The sequence below is a fragment of the Trachurus trachurus genome (genome assembly GCF_905171665.1).
Source record: "Trachurus trachurus genome assembly, chromosome: 19".
Lineage (NCBI taxonomy): Eukaryota > Metazoa > Chordata > Actinopteri > Carangiformes > Carangidae > Trachurus > Trachurus trachurus.
The window spans coordinates 7,389,578-7,410,763 of record NC_139913.1 but is presented as its reverse complement, the minus strand read 5'-3'; the positions used below and the strand labels follow the sequence as shown (position 1 = coordinate 7,410,763).

The following is a 21,186-nucleotide window of genomic DNA, read 5'->3' as shown; positions in this document are numbered from 1 at the left end:
CACAAAGATGATCATCAGGGGAGATCAGAACAATTAACTCACTATCTTCTCCCCCTGCTCCCCATTGTCCAATATCCAAGCCATTAAAATAATTAAGAAAATATTGTAAACCAATCCAGCTGTTTGCTTTAATTGAAAGTGTGCACACGGTGAAATCTGGCATCTCAAAGGCAGTATGGACGTAGAGCAGGAATATAAATGAAGGCTCCTCCATTGTGTTTGTTGTTTTCTGGGAGATGTGACATGTCTGTCTGAATACTCCCAGCCGGTGCTGCGGACAGGGGAACAAATTGATTTTGTTGCTCAAATGATAAATTACTGCTGAGCGTGATGATAAAGTGGAGGAAATTGGAATCCGTCGGCCTGATTGAATCATGGGTTGAAAGTTAAATCAGAAATCATTACGGTGGTAATTTTTAAATTGCCATCTTGTTGTGAAATTGCAGTAATGTGATTTTTAAACAATAACTTAAGCAAACTCTTCTTCGGCTATGACAACGCAGTCATTTTTCACCTCGACTTCCTCACCAACTTTTGATACTTCAACATTTATAAAATTCCTCCAGAAGCCTTGTTTACTTCTGAATTGGTGTTGTGGGGGAAAAAAGTAGAGGTTAATGACGAGTCTGACACCTGAGGCTGCTGTTTTGTGCTCAAACAATCAGCGGATTCATTGATTATCAAGACACATAAATGTATTCAACAACAACAACTTTGTTAATTGACTTATATTAGTCCATAATTACGCAAAAAATGCCAAACAGAAGCCTCCAAATTATGAGGATTTGCTGTTTTATATCATTAACAATTGAGCATCTTTGCACTTCTAGAAAAACAACATTTTATCTCAGTCTCTGGGAACTTGCTTAGTTGATTAATACAAATCAAATCAACAAATTAAGATATTAGTTGCAGCTCTGGTGTTTTTTTTTTTACATCAATCATTGTAAATTAAACAGTACTGATCGTGCTTCTTTCCTTTTGCTGCACAGTCGCTGTTTCCTCAAGGGAGCCTATCTGTACGTTTTAAAAAGTGATACGGCAAAATAAATGTGTTCACTTGTTTAACCTCCAAACAAACAAAGATGTTAAAAAGTGATACATAAAACAAGTTATCTGATTCCACCCCCCCCACCCCCCCACCCCCCCCGACACATAGTTTCTCAGTGGCAGTTTGTTTTCCTCTCGTATCCCAGAATTGCACCATTGTGAGCACTTTAGGGAAGATGGGTTCTGTGATACTGCTGGTATTTATTTCAGAGACAGTATTTTTCCTCTCACTGTGGGGAAGCCGGTTTTGCTGTCAGACTCTCCACTCACTGATATGTTCGGGGATTTGGCGGAAACTATGAACTCTCCTTTCGCTGCAGGAGCACTTCCTCAGAGTGTGTCAATATTTCAAGATGAACTTGAAGCCATCCCTCTCCGTATTTCTGCACTGGCTTTGGATCTGTGTGTTTTTGTTGTGTGTTTTTTTTTTTGTCTGCCACTGTGTTCTTTCCAGGGTTAATTGTCTCCATTAATATGTCTTCAGTGCTCTGGGGCATCGGTGAATGTAGAAAAACAACAGCAGCAAAAAAAAAAAAAGAAAGAAAAAAAAAAAAGCAGTGATTCTAAGAGGAAAAAGGAGCCAGTGCCAGATCGCGTTCGCTGTCACATTCAGTTTAGCTGCAGATGTGCAGATCAAGTTGTTTTCAAACGGGGACTGCAGCAGAGGATGATTGTATCTGAAGAAAACTGTATTCTCTGGACACTGCAAGTCTCGTCCGGCTTTGTTTCCCTTCAGCTGGTCTGAGCTTTAACTGGAGTGTAAATGTTGGAGGAGCATTCTCACCCAGGGGATAAGGACAAGGGGCGAAGGGGGGGGTGATGGGGGGGGTCTCTTGGCTACTAGTTTAGGTTTGATTGGTGGGTTTTGGCCAGAGAAGGGAGAACATCTGTGGCGTGGCATTGCCAAGCTCTCCCGGTGACAGCCACACTGGTGGGACCAATTGTTCTGAGTGCAAAGAACAGTAATCACTTCAAGCCCAAGTGGTGGTGCCGTGTGTTTTTTTTCTTCTCCCCTCTATATACCCCCCCCTCCCCCTTCTCCATCCTTGGTGCACTGATTGCGTGTGTTGTCTAGCTTCCAGACTCATCTAAATTTAGCATCTGTGGATGTGTGTGTTTCTCCAGGAGACTTTATCCACCATTAGAATTTCCATGCTCAGCAGCCCGACCACGTCTCATCTCGGTCTCCCCCAACAAAGACACGTCGGGCGACTGAGCAGCAGAGCTCGGACAGAGCATAGAATAAACAAGACTGGTTTCATCCAGCCCTTGTCAAATGCTGGCTTTGTAAATTGATATGAAAGCTGCCTTACCAAATCCTGACCTCTGCTGCCCCCTAAAGAGCAAACAAGAAAAAAGCAGTGCGAGGCAGCGACTGTACAGCTGTCACTTCCTCTTCTCCTTTATTCTCTGACAGTGAAATCAAAGCACACAGATGTGTTAAGAAGGCTGACAAACCATTCTATTTACCTTTGATGCCATGGAGTGGGAGTCCATTTGTGTCTGGTTTGTACAAGTGCACTACAAAGGCTTGTGTGCATAATCTCTCCAAAGGCAACAGATTACTGCAGAGTGGAGGTAGTGTGAGTCTGCTCTTGTATAAAATTCATATTGAGGTTTGAAAGCTTTTAGAGAGGATCAATGACCAACATCGAGTCCGTTGTGGCAACCCAGAGAGGTCCATTTTTCAGTTTCCTGTGCTGCTATACAGCAAGACAGACAGCAGGGTTAGTGAGTGGGCTGCTGGCTCCAGTTGGGGAATGAATGCCATAAAGGGGTGCCTGTAGGTCAAGGAGCCTGTTGTCAGATAAAGTCACAGCACAGCTCAGGGCCGGCTGGTGAAATAAGGCCTTCCTCCGCTATTCATGCCGCCACACAAGGAGATTTATTGCACTTAGTGGCAAGGCAGCGCTACACAAACCTGGGGAGGGTGAGGTGGAGACACCAGTCTCATGGGGACATGCCTCCTCATACCAGATCGTTACAGCAAAAGCAGCCTAAAGTGTTATAAGCATAGTTTTGGAAATGCTGTTTTCTTTTTAGACTCTTAAGTACTTTTAATTATTCATCCTCCTGTTATTGGTGTGGCCCTCCTGTTGGCGACAATCGATCTTTTCTATCACTACCAACTCATTTATTTTCTATCTCTTATGCGGATTCAAGGAGGCAGCAAAACTTGGCAGGTAGTCTAACCTTATCCTCCACATCTTTTGGCTCTGCATCCTTTGCAGATTCCTCCAGAATCTGATAGGCTACTCAGAAAACTCAGGTTTGAAACTTTTTATTAAAGGAAACTAAAGTAAACGTCTTGACCTTAGACTGTAGTTTCATTATGTCAAAGCAGTTTTAGCAGGCAAGGAGTGTTGCAATAATATATTATAAAGAAATACAATTTTCCAGTGTAATGTATTGGGTCTATATTTGTCCATATGTGCATACATTTTGCAAGTATAAATGATTGACTGAATAAAACCCAACTCAATTATCCAGCACTTTCTCATCTTGTCTTACTATGCTAATCCATCATCTACAAACAAATAAATTAATGAGTTATTTATTATGTATCTCTTTACTGTTTTCTTGTGACTGCAATGTGTCTGGACTAAGTCTTTCCCCTTTTCTTCCCCCACAGCACTTACAAAATCCAGCAAATTTCCAAACAGCAGCAACAGAGCTGTTGGACTGGTGCGGCGACCCCCGAGCCTTCCAGCGACCCTTCGAGCAAAGCCTGATGGGATGCCTAACGGTAAGTCGCCAGCCGTAACCCCCCCTCCCCCTCCTCTTCTCCCTCTGCTGTCTCATACTCAAAGGTTCAAGGACAAGGAGAGGGCTGCTAAAACAACTGCTGCAGTCAGTGGCTCTTTCCATAACTCCCTGTGGGAAACAAGAGAACTCATGTCTCGCTGCCCGATCTTCACCGAGGTCACTGGACAATAAAAAAGCATTCGAGACGCTGGAAACTGCTGAGATTTAGTCACCTTTTAGAGACTTCTGTTGCAGTCGGTGCTGTGGCTCATGAAATCAGCGCACTGGAACAGGAAAAGGACGAGTGCAATAACGTCCTCAAACCACAAAGCAATCAGCGCTCATGAAAAAAAAATGCAGTTTGAAACCCTGTAATTCCCACACTTAAATGTCTGGGGGCTTTTGATTAATTGAATAATTAGTATCCCATGACATTTGAAAAAAAAGACTTGTTTTCAGAAGTACACTGTAAACAAAGACGAGATTTTGGCCATAATGGAAACAAGTACCAAGTGTTTGCAAGTTTTAATTACACATAGAGGGCAAAGCTGTTTGTCTACTACGCTGCACTTAGCTGTCAAACAAGATAAATATGTGGTTCTTTTATAGTCTGTGTCTGTTTAAAGGAATACCCCACCAGAAATGTCCTTTGGGTTCAACCTGTTGGGTTGAAAGGTGGCCATGAAATGCTGGTAGCTTTCTCTGGACACAATGGCTGTCAGCTCGGATTCAAAACAGTATCAAAATCTCTACAAATTTATCAACCTTTCCTAAATGAGGCGTAGAATAAGTTAGTATTACTCAGTAGTTAAATTAACCTCTGTTTGTTCTGAGCATGGTTAGCTGGTAACTGGCAATTCTAGGCTAGCCACAAGATGACTAACTGCAGTAGCAACAGAAGGATTTTGGTATACTGTATTGGTCTATTATACAGTATTTTTGGTAATGTAGTATTTGGAATATGCTGAAATTCATTGGTTCAGCATTGTTGTTTTATCACCTAACTACACAGTGTGAGCATTTAGCTGTTTACTTACTGCTACGTGAGCTTACAGTGCTAAGAAATGTAAACAGCTATACAGTAGGTGCTACACAACAAATTTGCTTAGCTGTATTTTGGCGAACAGGCAGATTCCTGTTAAGAGGAGTCTATGGATAACGTTTTTATACAGTATTTATTTGTTTGGGGTTTTTTGCCTTTTTGGGAATCCATTGTAACTGTTTTGAATCCGAGCTGACTACAGCCTCCCTCTGCCAGCAAAGGAGCAAAGCACAAACCACTCAGATGAGCCACTTTTCAAACCAATGGGGGGGGTGAGTATTTGGTATATCTTTTCATAGATTTTTAATGGGACTTCCTCGAGTAAAAGATTAAAAAACACTCTCAGAATTATTCTGTGTCAATGCAGACGGAGGAGCCGCTAAATGGAGGAATTACTCTCCATTCTTGACAAATTTTGGGCCCGAGCGCACCATCAGCAGAACAATGGCTGGACTGCGGATGTGTCACTCACCTGTCACCTTGGGCCATACTTAACATGCTCATTTCCATATTGCCTCCAGCAGTAGATAAGAGATACATATAGGTCCTGTTAGGTGCGATTTGTAACCCTGCCGAGGTAGCGTGGCTATACAGCAGGAGCGAAGAAGGAGCCGGAGAGAGATTTTGCACTTGATCACCTCAGTGAAAGCGCAGTGACACATCCCTCCATTCAAGTGATTCTTTGTATTACTGCTTTAATGTGCAGCAGCAGGTGAATTTTCCTGCATTTCGCCAATTCAATTTGTTTCCTGCCGTGAAAATCTCAAGGCTTTTTCCTTTTAGTTTATGGGTTGTATAGACCTTAGTGTGAACCACCCTGGGAGGCAGCACAGAGAATCTGATGTGATTGTGAAATTACCCGCTCTCAGGCTGTAACTGGTAAACACTACACCCTTTTCTGCATGTTGGTATCTCAGTGTTGCCTCACCATCTGCATTTTGTGGTATCAGACAAACAACTAAATATTGTGTCATCAGAGGAAATTTTGCAATGATACCAAACAAAACAATTTGCCAACGGATAAACAAAAACTAGCTTGATAAGATTTTTTTTATTTATTTGCACTGTAGTATGCACACTGCACAAGGGGGAAATCAGTAATGTTATCATATTATTTTGGAGTAATTAAATGTCATGCAAGATTGATCATTTTCAAGCACCGTTATGCGTTAAATAATTATTCTTATTTCAAGGTCACTGATAAATAAATGATTGAAGTCTGAAGTGGATTACATGGTTGTCACATGAATATGCCTTTGAATCTGGCTTTGGGTGTTTCAGAAAAAAAAAACATCCCAGTTTTGTTAATAAGAAACGGGGAAAAAATTGTGTACAAACCTCTGTGTGTTTTAATATCAAGGTGAAGCCTTTGAGCATCACCTGTAAAGAAGCTAGAAAATCAGTTTATTTTGTCATTAATAATTAAAATAAGCCAAATAAATGAACTGACCTCATAAAGGAAGTTTCATTGCTTATCTGTTTTAGCCTTGCTAATAACATTTGCCATGCTAAATGCACAGCTAACATGATTGGTCCTCACTGTACTTCCCATGAACATTAGTTTGCATTGTTTGTGTGAACATATTAGCATGCTAAAATTACACTCAACCCAAATCATGAGTTGTAGCCTCACAGAGCTGTTAGCGTGACTGTTGACTTGTTATTTTCATCGTGATTGGAGTTTCAAGAACTCTCGTACTGTAGCTTTTTCAAGACAAGCGAAGTTGACTTTTTGCAAGTTGAAAAATGAACCTTTAGAAGGCAAGCTTTAAAACTATGCATCACACATTGCATTGATTAAATTAGTGAAATAAATAAGAGGTTGAATGTAAAGGCACATGCTTGCCTTATGGTAGACAATCCACCGCAACCCTACTGGTTGTGTACAATTTAAGTCCTGAAATTAGAACTGCCTGTTGTAACTTCTTACACTAGAATTACCATTTAGCAAAATGTCCCTCACAAGTTTAGATTCTAATTAGGCAGCCTACACTCGTATATCTTCTTCTTAATGGGCAATTCCTATAAATAAAGGCCAGATATACACACACTGTTTTGGTGTCACGTCAAGACTATACTTACAGAAGAAAATGATATGGTGCAGGCAGCAGTGTTCAGCTGTACTACCTCAGGGCTTGTCTTGAACTTCGGAGTGTGACAGCAGGATCGCGGCTATGAAAAGCCAGGCAGGGAGAAGAATCTGTCTTTAGTGAGGCCCAGTGTGGTCCACACAGGACTTAGTATGTCCTGAAGGTCGAAATGATTTGAGCGGGTCTCTTTGAGCTGATAATGGCGATGGTAAATCAAAGCAACGTGTGCCACATAAGGGTGATTTACATCGCCTCCTATGGCATGTGGATGTTTCTCTTAATGTTTCCTCTCAGTTGGGCATCCATGCACTAGGGGCCACATTTTCTTCTCATCTTGCTGTCCACCAGCTCATATGGAACTGATAAACTTGTAGGGACTTTATCCCTTAAGTTCAAATAGATCTTTGATGCTGCCAAACTTCGCTCTTATGTAACAGCCAGAATCTGGGAAAACGTCAAGACAAAATGTTCAGTCCCCTGATGTGTCCAACTACCAGAATCTGTCAGTAGTTAATACGCTTCTGTCATCTATATATGCAATCATACATCAAAACAAATCACTGCCCATGTCAGAACACTGTATAGATAGGCCATATTTGTATTGTTGTTTTGTTTGTGTGAGTGTGTGCAATAGAATTAGTAATAAAAATCACAATAAAACCATTTGAGAGATGAGTGATACAAATGAAAATGAAATGTGAACAGACAACAACAACAATACTAGAGTGAAAATACGATTTTGCGGTTACAGTGCAGTCAGTAAATTGTTAGGTGCCCCAAAATGCAGCAGAGGAAATAAAAGTGCAGTAGAGAAAACCAATCATGTCATGAGCACAGGAGAACAGCAGAGTTTTTCATTTAGATTTGGCTCAAGTCAGGGCGCATTTAACATCATTAGGAAGTTGATTCCACATGTGTGCAGTATTGTAACTACAAGCAGCTTCAGCCTTTTTGGTTCTTACTTGAAATTCTACCAGCTGACTGCGTCTTAAAGACCCAAGAGCCCTCCAGGGTTTATATACTTCAAGGCAATCAGAGGTGTTATTTTGTGATTTATCAGCTAACAGCAGCACATTAAAACCTATTCTGTAGCTAACTGGTGTAAAGATTTAAGAACAGGGGTGAGGTGCTCTCTGTCAGCAGCATTGTGCATGAACTGAACGTTGCAGTGACTTTTTTTTTATTTTTGGGAGCCTCAGCCAAGAGAGCGTTAGGAGGATACTCCACCCTGCAGGAGATGAATGCGCCTCTTTCTTTTAGCTTCTCTAAATCTGGTCAGAACATGAGACCTCTAACTCTGTTGAGATGATAAGATGCAGATGCAGATTTGAAAGTGTTGCTGTTTTTGTTTGTTTGTTTGTTTGTTAGTTTTGCTGTTTTTTTTTCTCTCTCTCTCTGAGAATAAACACATAAAATGACACGTTAAAGCATTTTGCAGCCTTGGGGCAAATGAGCACTTTCTAGTTGTCACTGCTGTTATTTAGCTGATAATACAATTGGCATATCTGTGACCTTCATCTTCTTGAATTTTTGGAGAATAAAGGAATCAGAGTGAATAAAATCTTCAAAAGAAAAAAGAGTTTTCATTCTTTAACAATCAAATTAAGTTGATCGCACTTCAACAATGCATTTGCAGACTTGCACTATCATGATACAGTATTTATGTAAGGTCAGACATGTGCTTTTCCAAGTTTTACAATAAGTAACAAAAGATGCTTTATCTTTCATGAGCTACGTGTGATAAGTTACACTGTAAAAACTCAAATATCTTACCAAGAATATTTGTCTTATTTCTAGTCAAATTGTCATTTCTAGTCAAAACAAATCTCATTATACTTAAAGCAGAAGTGAGTGATCCGGTCGTTTTCGCTAATGCTGCGTTCCAGGCAGGCTTTTGAAATCGTAAATTACAGCTTCAAGTCACAACTTACGACTTTGTAGCGTTCCAGGCAACCCACTCGTGTTTTTCCGACCTGTTTTACCGGTGAAAGTCACTATAACGGCCACTCGTAACTTCCGACCGGTGAACTCGTACCAGATCGAACTGGTACCACTTCACGGTCGGAAAAATACGAGTTTCCTTGAACGCACCATAACAGTCCTCGTCGCTACGTCACCACATTCACGGCGTTCCTTGGCTGCACACACAGCCCTGCATGCCGTTCTCTCTCCTCATTGGATAAAAACTGTAGGATACGATAAATGTTTTCTCTTCGGCTCAGAGCAGAGCAGAGGGACTGAGAGACCCGTGTTTCAGTCCAAACACTCTATGTAAGTGATTGCTGTCGGAAGATATAACTATTTAAGACTTATATTAACACAAATATATCACTCACTTCTGCTTTAAAATAAGACTCATCACATTAAAGTAGCTTGTTTTTAGACACTTTTTACTTCTTTCAAGGGTATTTTCACTTGAAATAAGTAGAACAATCTGATAGTGGAGCAAGTTTTTCTTCCTTATTACAAGCACAAAAAACCTGCTTTCACTGGCAGATTATTCTACTTATTTCAAGTGAAGATTAGTTTGAAACAAGTGCAAATAATCTAAAAACAAGTTCATTTTTAGGTGATGAGTCTTATTTTAAGTGGAAAGAGATTAGTGTTGCCTAGAAATTAGACATTTTGATAAGAAATAAGACATATTCTTGGAAAGTTTTAAGTTTTTGCAGTGTATGTCCTGGTAGGAATAATGGAGTCTGACCCTGTCCTCACCGAGTGCTGCGTGCTGTCTTTATGTTCAGGTGGTCAGCCGTGTAGCAGCGCAGCAGGGCTACGACTTGGACCTGGGCTATCGGCTCCTGGCCGTGTGCGCTGCCAACAGGGACAAGTTCACTCCAAAATCAGCAGGTAAGAGCAGAGTTTTCTCAACCGCCGTCTCGAGCCATCTGGCCATGCCGGCCGGCCTGTCCGGGCTCAAAGTTCCTGTCTGCATTTTTGGCGTCTTTTCACCAACACCCACCCATCGCTCCCGTAGACCGTCGTAGAAGCTCCAGAGAAGTAACTGTTTCTGGAAAGCCAAAATGGTCACTGGCTGATTATTCATTAGTTTCCTGCAAAGATTAATAGTACACAGTTGATGGTTGTTGATTGTTTCATTGCTCTGAATCATAAACAGTCCAAGCATCTCTATTTTGCAAAAAAAAAAAAAAAAAACTTTTTCCTTTTTCAACCTCACTGAACATTCAGCGTCACCCTCTGATATTTGCATAATCTTTCACTTCTTCCATGTCACATCTCACTTTCCGACTTGTCCACAGAAGAGAGAACTACATCTGTGTTTTTCTTCTCCAGAGTTTCAGACAAAGTGCACACAGCAGAATATTCCATTTGTCACACACGACAAAGAAAACTACTGTATCAGTGATGATGAGTTCCTGTTTTCATACATCGCCGTCATCTGGGTACAGTGATAGATTATTGGGACGGATGTAGACTGCTAAATGTTGTTATCAAGCTGGCGAGGAGGAGGAGAGAGAAAAAAAAAAGCATGCCGAGGCTCGACGGGAATGAAGACGTATAGGCTGTCAGCAGCTTGGGAAGATAACAGGAATATTTTGTGCTCTTTTACAGTTTTTGATTTGTGGTTTCCACCTGTCTTGGGTTACGCAGAGAGAAAAAACAGGGGGTTGTGCAATTGCTCCCGTGCGCTCGGCCTCGGCCTCTCGGATGAGCCGCCTTAAGTCGACTAGGACATGAAAGTCGGAGCCACATCTTGTTCGAATTTTCACTTGTGTTTGCCTTTTTCTTGATTTATGGACTTCACGGTTTTTATATGTGGTCATATGAGGCTTCATATCATGCGATGTCACTCTTGTGTCAGCCACAGGAGGGGAATCATTCTCCGCCTGCAATTAACTTACACCACCAAATGTTCTAATTCTACTTAATCCTAAATCAAATCTCAGGCCCTACTTCATAGGCTTAGATAAGATTGCCAATTGATTCTCTGGCTGAATAATTTCCTGCAACAGTAGTCATTTGGAAAGCGCCAAGTGCTTGTGTTTAGGCTGCATTGCAATGTGCATTTCATGGACAATTATGTACCTGTATATGCATAAATATTTGTTTTAAAGGAGAGGGCCAGTAAAGAGAGGGATAGAGCCGGTGGAAACTCCTGCAGAGACGTTCCCAGAAGCCCTTCACAGTGGAGGCCCCCGGTCGAGGAGGTTGTTAAGGCGGAGAGAAAGGCCTCTCTGGCAGCCGAGGGAGATGTGCTCTTAAACGACACTCCCACGGGGCCCCAGGGGCAGGACCCAGCTCCCCGACATCCAGCGGGGTGGGGGGACCGTTGCCGAGCGACAGGGTAGGGAGCGAGTCACATGACGGGGGGCCGGCATGGCGGCAGCAGGTCAAAACACCCAGCACCACCAGAGACAGGGCGAGTCGTATCAGTGTTGTCTGCCGTTCAACTGAGGAGACGTTTTGAAAGAGCTGGGGATAAATCTTGAGGAGCTGGGTTAGGTCCAAGGACGTGGTATGAGGTGAATTTCATTTTGATTGGATGCAGCATCCTCTGCATAATGTTGTTTTAATGATAACTCATTTATCCACAGATCTCACAGATTTGCCAAATGCGATCCAAGCCGATGTTTCTGCTCGGAGCTGAAAGCCCCTTTTCAGAGGCTCGGCTTTGTCGTGAGCACAAGGGGCGATGGTCTACCATTTGTTGCATAACACACTTCTTAATGTTCTGGATCAAGACAGGAAGAAACTGTTCCTTTATATTTGTTCCTTATCTCAGTTAACACGGGGGCTCGTGTCGGGCCAAACCCTGGGAGTTTTCAAAGCAGACTCAAGTATCCAGGGAGCATTTAAAGCCAGTTTTTTTTTCTCCCTCTCATAACCACTGTTCCATTCAGTCACATCACGCATAGTGTAATCTGCTCCAAAAATCAAGCCTTAAAGTAGGTGTGGGGGGGCAGGGAGGGTCTCTGGTGGTTGGGAGCGGGGCCGTCCGCAAACAGAGGACATTAGGTCAATGGATGAGCGCTAATAAGTAAATCAGATTTGCTGTCCCATTTTAACCAGGCCTAACTTGTCTTGGCTCTGACACGCGGCGTGCTGGAGCTATTACATTTCTGTTATGTCATCTAAATTCCTCTCCTGAACATGGGAGCAAATTGGGGTGGGTGGGGGGCGATTGTGCTGAGAGCAGGGCAGAGCTGATTTCAGCGGGAGGAAATCAATGTTCACAGTCAACTTACAGCTGAAACAGGTTGTATAGCGTTGACAAATTGATTCACCGTGAAACGCTTCCAACAGTTTAAGGTATTAGTTTGTTAATTTTTTTTCAGAAAAAACGCTTATACGGGCAAAACCGCAAAGACACAGAGCTTGATCCTAATGATAGCAGCAATATGGATCTCCTCACCCCAGGAAAACTTCATTATTACCTCCTATTGATTTTATCAGTTAGCATATATAAATCTGGATTTCAGCAAAGTGAGCAGTTTAGAGGTTTAAGCTAATGTTTGTTGTGTGTTATATGTGCCTCTCTAGGCTAGCAGACTGGGAAACTCTCCACACAGTGAGTTGTACTACTGATCTCTTTAATAGATGTACTCAGGGGGATTGGCCAGTTGTAGTCCTTTTTTTTTTTCTTTTTGCGAGCAGCCCACAATGCTCAGGCAGAACACGAGGGGGGAGGGGCATCTGTCTGCTAGTAGTGACCTCTTTGTGAATGAGATTAGCCTGCTCTATTAATCTGTGATTACTTGGACTGTCTTACCGCGGGGCAAAAGCTCACGCACGTAGAGCTGTGTGGCGACATCAAAGCCACGGAGATCACTCGCCCCGGTGTGGATAAACTCATCAGGGCCTCCCCACCTCTCTCTTTCTGTCTCTCTCTGTCTTTCTCTCCATCACAGAGTACATTACAACCCCTGTTAGGCCTATTTCATCAGTGTCACACCCCTCCTAGCAAGACTGTAGTGGTCCAGTCTGGTTTTTTCGAGAGCGTCGACAAAACGCTTAATCACGATTTTTTCTCTTCTCCTTCCTCCAAGAGGGTCAGAGTGGCACATTCCCAATTGTTTGCGCTTCAGCAGGCTCTTGGAATTCCTGGGCTCTAAAAGAGTGAAAGGAGGCACCAACTTATAAAGCAGGAGGAGGGGGTTGGAGGGGGTGTAGCAGAGGCAGTCTTGAGTTTTTTCAGCTCCCCGAAGCCGTTCATTCTCTCATGTAACAAACGCCTGGTAAAGCAGCTATTCAGCAAGTAATTGGTTGGGCTTCGGCTCTCGGTCTATCAGGGCCCAGGGTTGTCCCACCACTCCTCTCTACACATGCAGGACGCATTTTCCATGTTTGATCCATTGTGGGTTGTAGCTGACAGCCTCAATGTGAGGACACAAAATAATATTTAAGCGGCAGCAGTTGAGTTTTTTTTTTTTGTACTTTGTTTCATCTTGTTTGGTGGTGTTTTTTTTTTACTGACAGTGGGAGTTTCATGATGAGATTTGAGAAGGTGGCTGGCTGCTCAGTTTTTCCAACTAGTTCAAGCATGAAGAAGCATAAGCCTGCGTAGGAGGGGGGATGCTGTGTTTGTTTGCAGTTGTAGATACAGATTAGCTATCTATCTAGAATATCCATCGTCAACTGAGCCAAGTTTCAACATCTACAATCTTCATGTGCATCTCAATCCATACAGTAAATCTGTGTCAAATGCAACTGAACAGCTGAAGAGAAAGAGCAGCGCTATTTTAAAGCTATAGCAATTAACTTATTCCAAGATATCGATTACTTTTTTTAAAAAGTGGAGGTTAGGGAGAAATTACCTATTTCAAAGAAAGAAGGAAAAAACAGTCATTAAGATGAACATTTTCAAGTGTTTCATAAAACTTTAATTCGTAACAGCAATGTCATCGAGTTCTTTATTATGCTGGAGTGCAGATATAATGTACATTTACTTTAAACTGCAGCCTGAATTGCTGATTGTAGAGCAGCTTTTACCAAATCTTCCAGCGAAGTGGTGCTTAAGACACGGAGGTCAGACATGTTGTCACTGAGCTGTGGAAAGGTCTCAGATTCTGCACACAATACAGAGGTCTCTCTCTCTCTCTCTCACACACACACACACAGAGTGAGAGAGGCCTTGAGGGCTGTAATTTCTCTTCCCAGAGATTTCCACACCAAAATGTTTTGTCTCCTCTCCTGGTGTGTTTCAACATATAGTTTAGCTGCGGCTTTTCCTAAATAGAAAATAACACAGACTCTGAAAACATTGTTGGTGGCCCAGGCCGTGTCTGTCGGTCAGCAGTAATTGGATCAAATTGAACACTGTATTTAAGAAATAAGCAAGCATTAGTTTATCTGATTTAGACGCAGATTTAAGACGGAATTGGACGCGTAATTTCAGAGAGAGAGATGAAGTGATGAGCTGTGGTGTCTGCTCTTATTTTAGTCCGACAAAGTGAGTGAATCTTCACTTACGCCATGATCCGCCGCCTGAACTTTCCACACTAAGTCCTCTCTGACTGAGCTCCATAAACAGCTGGTGCATTATAATCACTGCAGGGTCTGCAGCTCCACCTGAAAGATAGATTTTCTGAATAAGACGAGTTGATATTCATGATTCATTCAACCTTATTTATTATTTGGATTTCTGATTTCTATGCAAAAGTTGTTTCTGAAACCTGTTCGACTCCTTAAAATCTCTCCCTATGGCACCTTGCTCTCGCTTGCCTAACTTTCTGGTCTACTTTTCTCTGCTGCTATTGTAAAAAAAATAGCCAAAAAAATCTCCTTTAACTCTTTTTTCTTGTTGTGTGGCCACATTTCAATGAAGCTACCAGCTCCCTTTCATCAAATGGAAACATTTTGCCTTCATTTTTCTAAATTTCAGTGTATTTGGCAAGAACTTTTGAGTCTTTGCGCGAATATAAAATATAGTTACATGGATTAGAGGAAAAAGCTTGGCTGCACGCTGGGAGTTTCTAAAATTGGCTTCACCAATTTACACCCCAGAGTTAAACGCTGCGTGCTCCTGTTTCTTAAAGACGTAGGTGTCACTGAAGCTGTAAATCTACACTGTGTCCACTTTGGACAATTTCTGTGTTTAACACCATATGATGAGCGTATGTTGAAGTCTTCCAGCCAGCCGTGATTGATGTGTTAACTCGCAGTAGGGGTGTGTGGGGCTGTAAGTCACCCACCGTGCTCTCAGCTGATAGTAAATACCAAGAGAGCAAATTCAGACAGGAGAGACCAGAGATAAGAGCTGTTCAGCTTGTCCGTCCTTCCTCCCCCTTTAGTCGTAGCACTTATCATGCCTGCAGCGGAGGGAGGTGATTGGTGGCATCTTCAGCGGCTCCATATGGCCCTGTAATTTACAACGCTACAAAATCACATGTTTGCGCATTAAAATTAATTTACATTGTAGCCCGTGCCTCTAATTAAATGCTTATTATTGTATTTTTAGCCACAGATGAGTTGCACTAATTTAACACTTGAATTGACTCGCTGCCGGTTGAGTGCGAGCATTTTTTATTTGCAGATGACAATGGACGCTCCGGTCCAGACAGAGCCCAGCCCACTCAGGTGGCGCGTCTGCCCCGAGAACCGTTTACGTGTTTTATAGGTGTGTAATTGTTTATCTAAAAGCTTTATTTGGGCTTGTGTGTGCTGATAGACAAATGTGGTCTAATTGGCCCCTCCCACTCCGGTTCCAACCCTCTGCGCATCAGGAAGCCACAATACCCAGCCTCCTCCTCCTCCTCCTCCTCCTCCTTCCCCCTCCCTTCTCCTCCCTGTCCTCCATGCCCCTTAATTACAATGACTAGTTTGATGGATTAAGTCGACTGTATGCAAAGACAAGGGTTTTTTTTTTTTGGGTTGGGGGGTGCAGGAATCACTGCTTAATGTACCCACCTGAACCGTTGCTGCCGCTGCTTTTCCGCAGCACTTGCGGTGCAGAGCATAACAAATGTTGCTTTAAATGAATTGATTGAGGCTTCTTTTACTCGTCGCTCTGGACCCAGGCCAAGATACAGGCTGTCTAGCACATTAGGCACCACCCCCCCCTCCCCTCCTCCCTCCCTCCCTCCCACCCCCCCTTTGCAAGTTTGAAATGTGAGCTGCCTGCATTTTTTTCCCTCCCTCTCCTCTCCTCCTCCTCTCCTCCTCTCCTTCCCCTCCCCTCCCCTCCTCCCCTCCTCCTCTCCTCTCCCCTCCCCTCCTCCCCTCCCCTCCCCTCCCTCTCTCCCTTCTGGCGAAGTGGCTGTGGCTGCTTCTGTGTGTGATGTGTGTATTGGGAGAGCAGGCAATGGATCACTAGACAGAAAAAGAAGATACATCAATAACAGCTGCATACATCCGAGGTGAGGAGATAAGCATTTGGTTCTCTCTCTCTCTCCCTCTCTCTCTCCCTCTCTGCCTGTCCTCTCACCCTACCCCCCCCCCTCACCCTCTCTCTCTCCCTCTCTCCCCCTCTCTCTCTCTATCCCTGCCCCCCCCCTTCTCTCTCTCCCCACCTCCTCTCTGTCTTTAACCCTTTACTGCTGCAGGAACCGGCTCCTAATTTCTCTGCTAAATAATTTGTGACGATACCTACCTTTCTCCTTCTCCTCACGACAAAACGTGTGTGTGTCCTCCTCTTCTCCTCAATGGCTGTTGCTGCTCTATGAAGTTTCCTTCTCTCCCTCTCTCTCTCTTTTTTTTCCTCTACAGCTTATCCCTGTTTTCCCTCTCATTGTCTCTGGGGTATTTGTTGCTTGAGTGCAAAGAAGCCGGTGGCAAGTACAGCAGGAGCCCATTAGCAATGACTCCATCTGTGATTGGTTTTGCCTGCGAAACAGAGAGAGCAGCCATGAATAATTGATGTGTATTGTGCAGTCAGTCACTGGACACGCAGGGAGAGAGGAGAGGAAAACGGAGAGAAGCTGCTGCCCTGAGACACCGAGGGAAACATGGGGGGGAGAGAGAGAGAGAGGGGAGGGAGGGAGGGAGAGGAAGAATGTTAGAGAGAGGAGAGGAAGGTGGGAGGGATAGAGAGACACAGAGAAAGAGCTTTAAAATAGCTGCTGGCTTCAGTAGTGCAGAGATTAAGGCTGCCCTGTATCGCCTTTGTTCTGCTGTTGCAGATTCGTGCTCAAAAGTGTTTCGAGACACATGAGTCCCCTTCTTTTTTCTCTGTGAAGTGAAGAGTGAGCAATAAGCGGGTACATAGCTGGAGTTAGTCTGGTTGAAATGCGGGTGGCATTTTAGACGTGGTGGTGTGTGTGTGTGTGTGTGTGCGGGGGGGGTTACAGAGGGGGGGAGGCTGTGTCACTGTGAATAGGACAGAGCGGCGAAGCTGTGAGCTGTCAAAAGGAGGAGACAACAGTTAAAGAGGGCTGAGTTTGCAGGGGGTGTATTCAGTGACAAGAGGGAAGGTTGGATCCACTGCTGTTGGTGCTACCGCTGCTGAGAGGAACTTCATATTATTTCACCCCCCCCTGGGAGTGGAAGGGGTGGGTGGGTGAGGTGAGGTGAGGTGGTGGGTGGGGTTGGGTTGCTTGTTGCTTGCTCGGTGGGTGCAGGCAGGCACCGTGCCACGTCTTAAACTAACGGAATGGGGTTTGACAGTATGACGAGTGCCTCGCAGCGCCCTCCGTGATAGAGTTGCAACAGCTGACTGCTGCGTTTGACCCACTTACAGCTCACACAGAAGGGGTCAAAATGGCCTTGATTATCTCTCTCTCTCTCCGAGTCGCGCTGACCTACTTGAGGCGGCGTTTTTTCCGCGAGACTCTTGGCAGTTTATCACACCCCACACTCCCCTCGGTGCCACACAGCAACCAACCAGCCGGGCTCCACAGTCACCGCAGAGACACAAACAGATTTCCCCCCAGTGTAGGAATTCACTGGTTTCAGTGAATCAGTGCCTCTCATGGCCGAGTCATGAGTTGTTGTTGTTTTTTTTTAACCAGGAGCAATAGATCTAATTTTCATTTGACTGCATGGGGATGCTAACAAGCACCTGTTTTGTTCATGCTGAATAACACCACCACCACCAGAAGTCGAATCTAGTATGATCTGTCTGCTTGAAATGTAGCTCTGGTTCGTAGTTTCCAAAACAACTTTAGAAACTTTGTTAACCTCTTCTGCAGCACAATCCACATCTTCAATCACCAATCGATGTGTTTGCAGCACTCAAAGTTTCTTCACTTCACAGCTAAATAAACTAAAAACCTCCTCCAGCACTCATAACACTACATCGATACACACAGACCACACAGACCTACAAAGGAGAAGTGCATTACATGACATTTTCGATTAGCTACAAACTGTTCAGAGCAGCCCAGATGGATTCTGGGTAACATCTTTCTTTTTCAATGAATGAGTTTCTGTTTTGACAGAGAGTCAGCTGGTGTACTTCTTTTCCCTCCTGACCTCACTTGAGAATCATATTTTGGCATGTTGGCTTCCTTATCATTCGCCTTGCTTTCCCTCCACTAAGAAGGGTTTTGTTTAGCCGAACAGTTAAGTCTTGTTTTGGGCAATTATGATTTTTTTTTTTTTTCTAAAATGTGTCTGAGGGACTGTTCCCAACATGCTAAGACAAGAGAGGTTTTGCAACAGGCGGTCTTGGTAATTCTGTCCAAAGTTCCAGCTATTCATTACTGTTGTTTTGTCCTATTCAATGAATCTCTTGTTCTCTGGTATCGAAGACGTTTTTTTCCCCCACCAAGTTGTGAAATTGCACTGACCTTTCTTCTCTGAAGTTACTCAATAAAGCCCCAAATCGAAATTAACAGCAATCTGCATGTGGCAGCAGTTGATGCTGTTTGTGTACTTGGAAAACAGGCAGACTCTTTTTTTTTCATACAGCTTTAATGAAAGTAATTATAGAGTAATTGCAGCCACTGCTTGTTTACACCTCTTGTTCTATTATGATCTTGCATCATAGGATTTTGATCACATTTAATACTGAATCGTGTAAAGTTCAGATTCTGTTTTACATTCGGTGACAGTGAAGAAGTGTTTGGTAACAAAAAAAAAAAAAAAGAAGCTTCAAAGCCGCAATCGTATGAATTTATCACAAAAAGCATGATGTGGTCTTTGATAAAACAGTGGTTTAAAATTGCACTGAAATGCCAGGTGTAACCGTAGGTGGATTTCTTTTTCTCCCCCACTTCACATCAAAGAGGACATGAGCGCCTCCGCCTACTTGTTTTTCTAAATGTAAGTCCTTAAGAGAACAAACAACAGCAACCAAACACAGACTTCAGTGGGAGCGCTGTTATTTGATCTTAATTTGTGATCAATCCCGTAGGTGAAAAGTAATCATCTTTTTTTTTTTTTGTCTGACGTGGATTAGGTGTCAGGTAGTAGAGCAGTGGAAATACACCTCACTTGATCTGAGTGCAAGTTACCCGCCTCAGGAAGGGAGTAAATGCCTTTACACGATCTCAGACACAAACCAGAATATGAGGAGACGTCCACAACTGACACTTGGATGATGATGAAACACTGTATTACAGGGGCATTAAGAAATTAAGTTACTTCTACAGTATCAACCTCCACAGTAGAGATTCAACAACAGAGCTTAAAGGGATAGTTCAACATTTTGGCAAACTGGCCCATTGCCATAATCCCTATAGTCTTAGGAGTAGGTTTGTTACCTTTAATTGTCGGTGCAAGCTATTTTTAGAATGGCAGAGCAGAGCCGCGAGCTGTTCAGAGCTACTCTACAGAGGCTAATGGGATTTCTTGGTTCCCTCATCAAACTCAACAAATACACAATCCAACAACTCCAAAACGCTCTCGTGGACAAGTTGTGACCTGCACATTCACCACGCTATGAGATAATAACAGAACGTTACCAGACAGAGTTGTTTTAGAGGTAAATGCAGAGACTGCTTGCCGAACAATTGCCCCCAACGGGAACACGCATCAGCGGTTTTGCATGAATTTACCTTGAAAACAACTCCGTCAATTAAAGGCAACGAACCTACTCCTTAAACTATATGGATTATGGCAATGGGCCAATTTGCCAAAATGCTGAACTATCCCTTTAATTCCTCTTTCACCGGACTAAGCCACCAATAACATACCTTTCTGTATCTGTTAAAGAAGATCTGCTGAAACCTACTCACACATAAAGTCACATGTGAACAATAGTAAAGAACAGAGCATGCTCAGTGAGGAATAATAATACTCTTTAGAAGCAAAAACCATAAACTACCAGTACTGAGTATTATCATTTGTACCATGGCATAGTAAAACTGCTTAAAATTGTGTTTTTGTTTTTGTTTAAAAATCATTATATCCATCATTTTGTTTATTTCATACACAGTATCGTCAGTCATTCTCTCTGCCCGGGTGAATTACACCTCATGAGTTTGTTTGAACACGGGAGCAACTCCTAATGAAATGTCTGTTGTCATTCACTGAATATCGTAGAAATGTTTTGTAAAAGTCCAGTAAAATGTGAAAAATTTGAACCCTACAGAAACCAGCTGCTGCAGGAGGTGTCAGTCTGACTCAGGTACCTGCTGTGTGTTGAAGTGCTGCACAGGAAACCCATAAACACTGGCTGAATCCAACCAACCATCCTCATCACAGCCCGTATACATTATGTCGGCACGCTGAGCTGTGTGGACATACTGTAACTGTACATGGGAATGACATCAGATGTGCTTTTTGGTTGGTCATTTAGAAAAAAAAAAAGAAAAAAGAAAAAAAAAAGCTACATGGCTGCTGTTGTGTTGTCTGTTTGAGTTTCACGGTATGAAGCATGTCACACTACGTTTCACCATCATATGCCTGCGGTCATAATTCAATGCTGGTGTTCTCGGCTGTTCATCCAAGGCATTATGAATCTTAAGTTTACACCTTGCTCCTTCTCTTGGTGATTTGCATGTTAATCACACCCCCACGTCTTCATCTCTGTGAAACAGCAGTTAGTAGAAGTTGTGAACAAAGCTTTGTGTCGGGAGTCAGAGTATAACGTGATGAAACTTTAATGATCACTGTAAGGAAACTGGGACAACAAGCGCAGTCGAGAATAAAGCAAATAGCTTGTTATTTACTGTGAACAATAGCAAGTATCAAAATCAGGTTCAGAACTTGGCAAAACAAAAATATGGAATATATCAAATGAGATGTTTACATGATATTTATTTTACAGTTGTTTGCATACAGTATGGATCAAACACCAGCATCTTAAATGAGCTGATAACAATGTATCAAATGAGACTAAAAGACACAGAGGCAAATACATTACAATATCGTATAATAACTGTAATCCAGTTTGAAGCAATGAGGTGTGCAAGTGAA

General features: G+C 42.9%; 1 protein-coding gene across 1 annotated transcript in view; it reads left to right on the top strand.

The window, feature by feature from the left end:
- The window catches only part of LOC311002587 (zinc finger MIZ domain-containing protein 1-like), a 112,516-nt gene that overhangs the window by 74,368 nt on the left and 16,962 nt on the right, over positions 1 to 21,186 (top strand). Inside the window, exons 4-5 of the mRNA XM_083993993.1 lie at positions 3,683 to 3,796; positions 9,672 to 9,777. Of these exons, the coding sequence (XP_083850119.1) occupies positions 3,683 to 3,796; positions 9,672 to 9,777 (220 nt within the window). The remainder of the gene's footprint in view (positions 1 to 3,682; positions 3,797 to 9,671; positions 9,778 to 21,186) is intronic.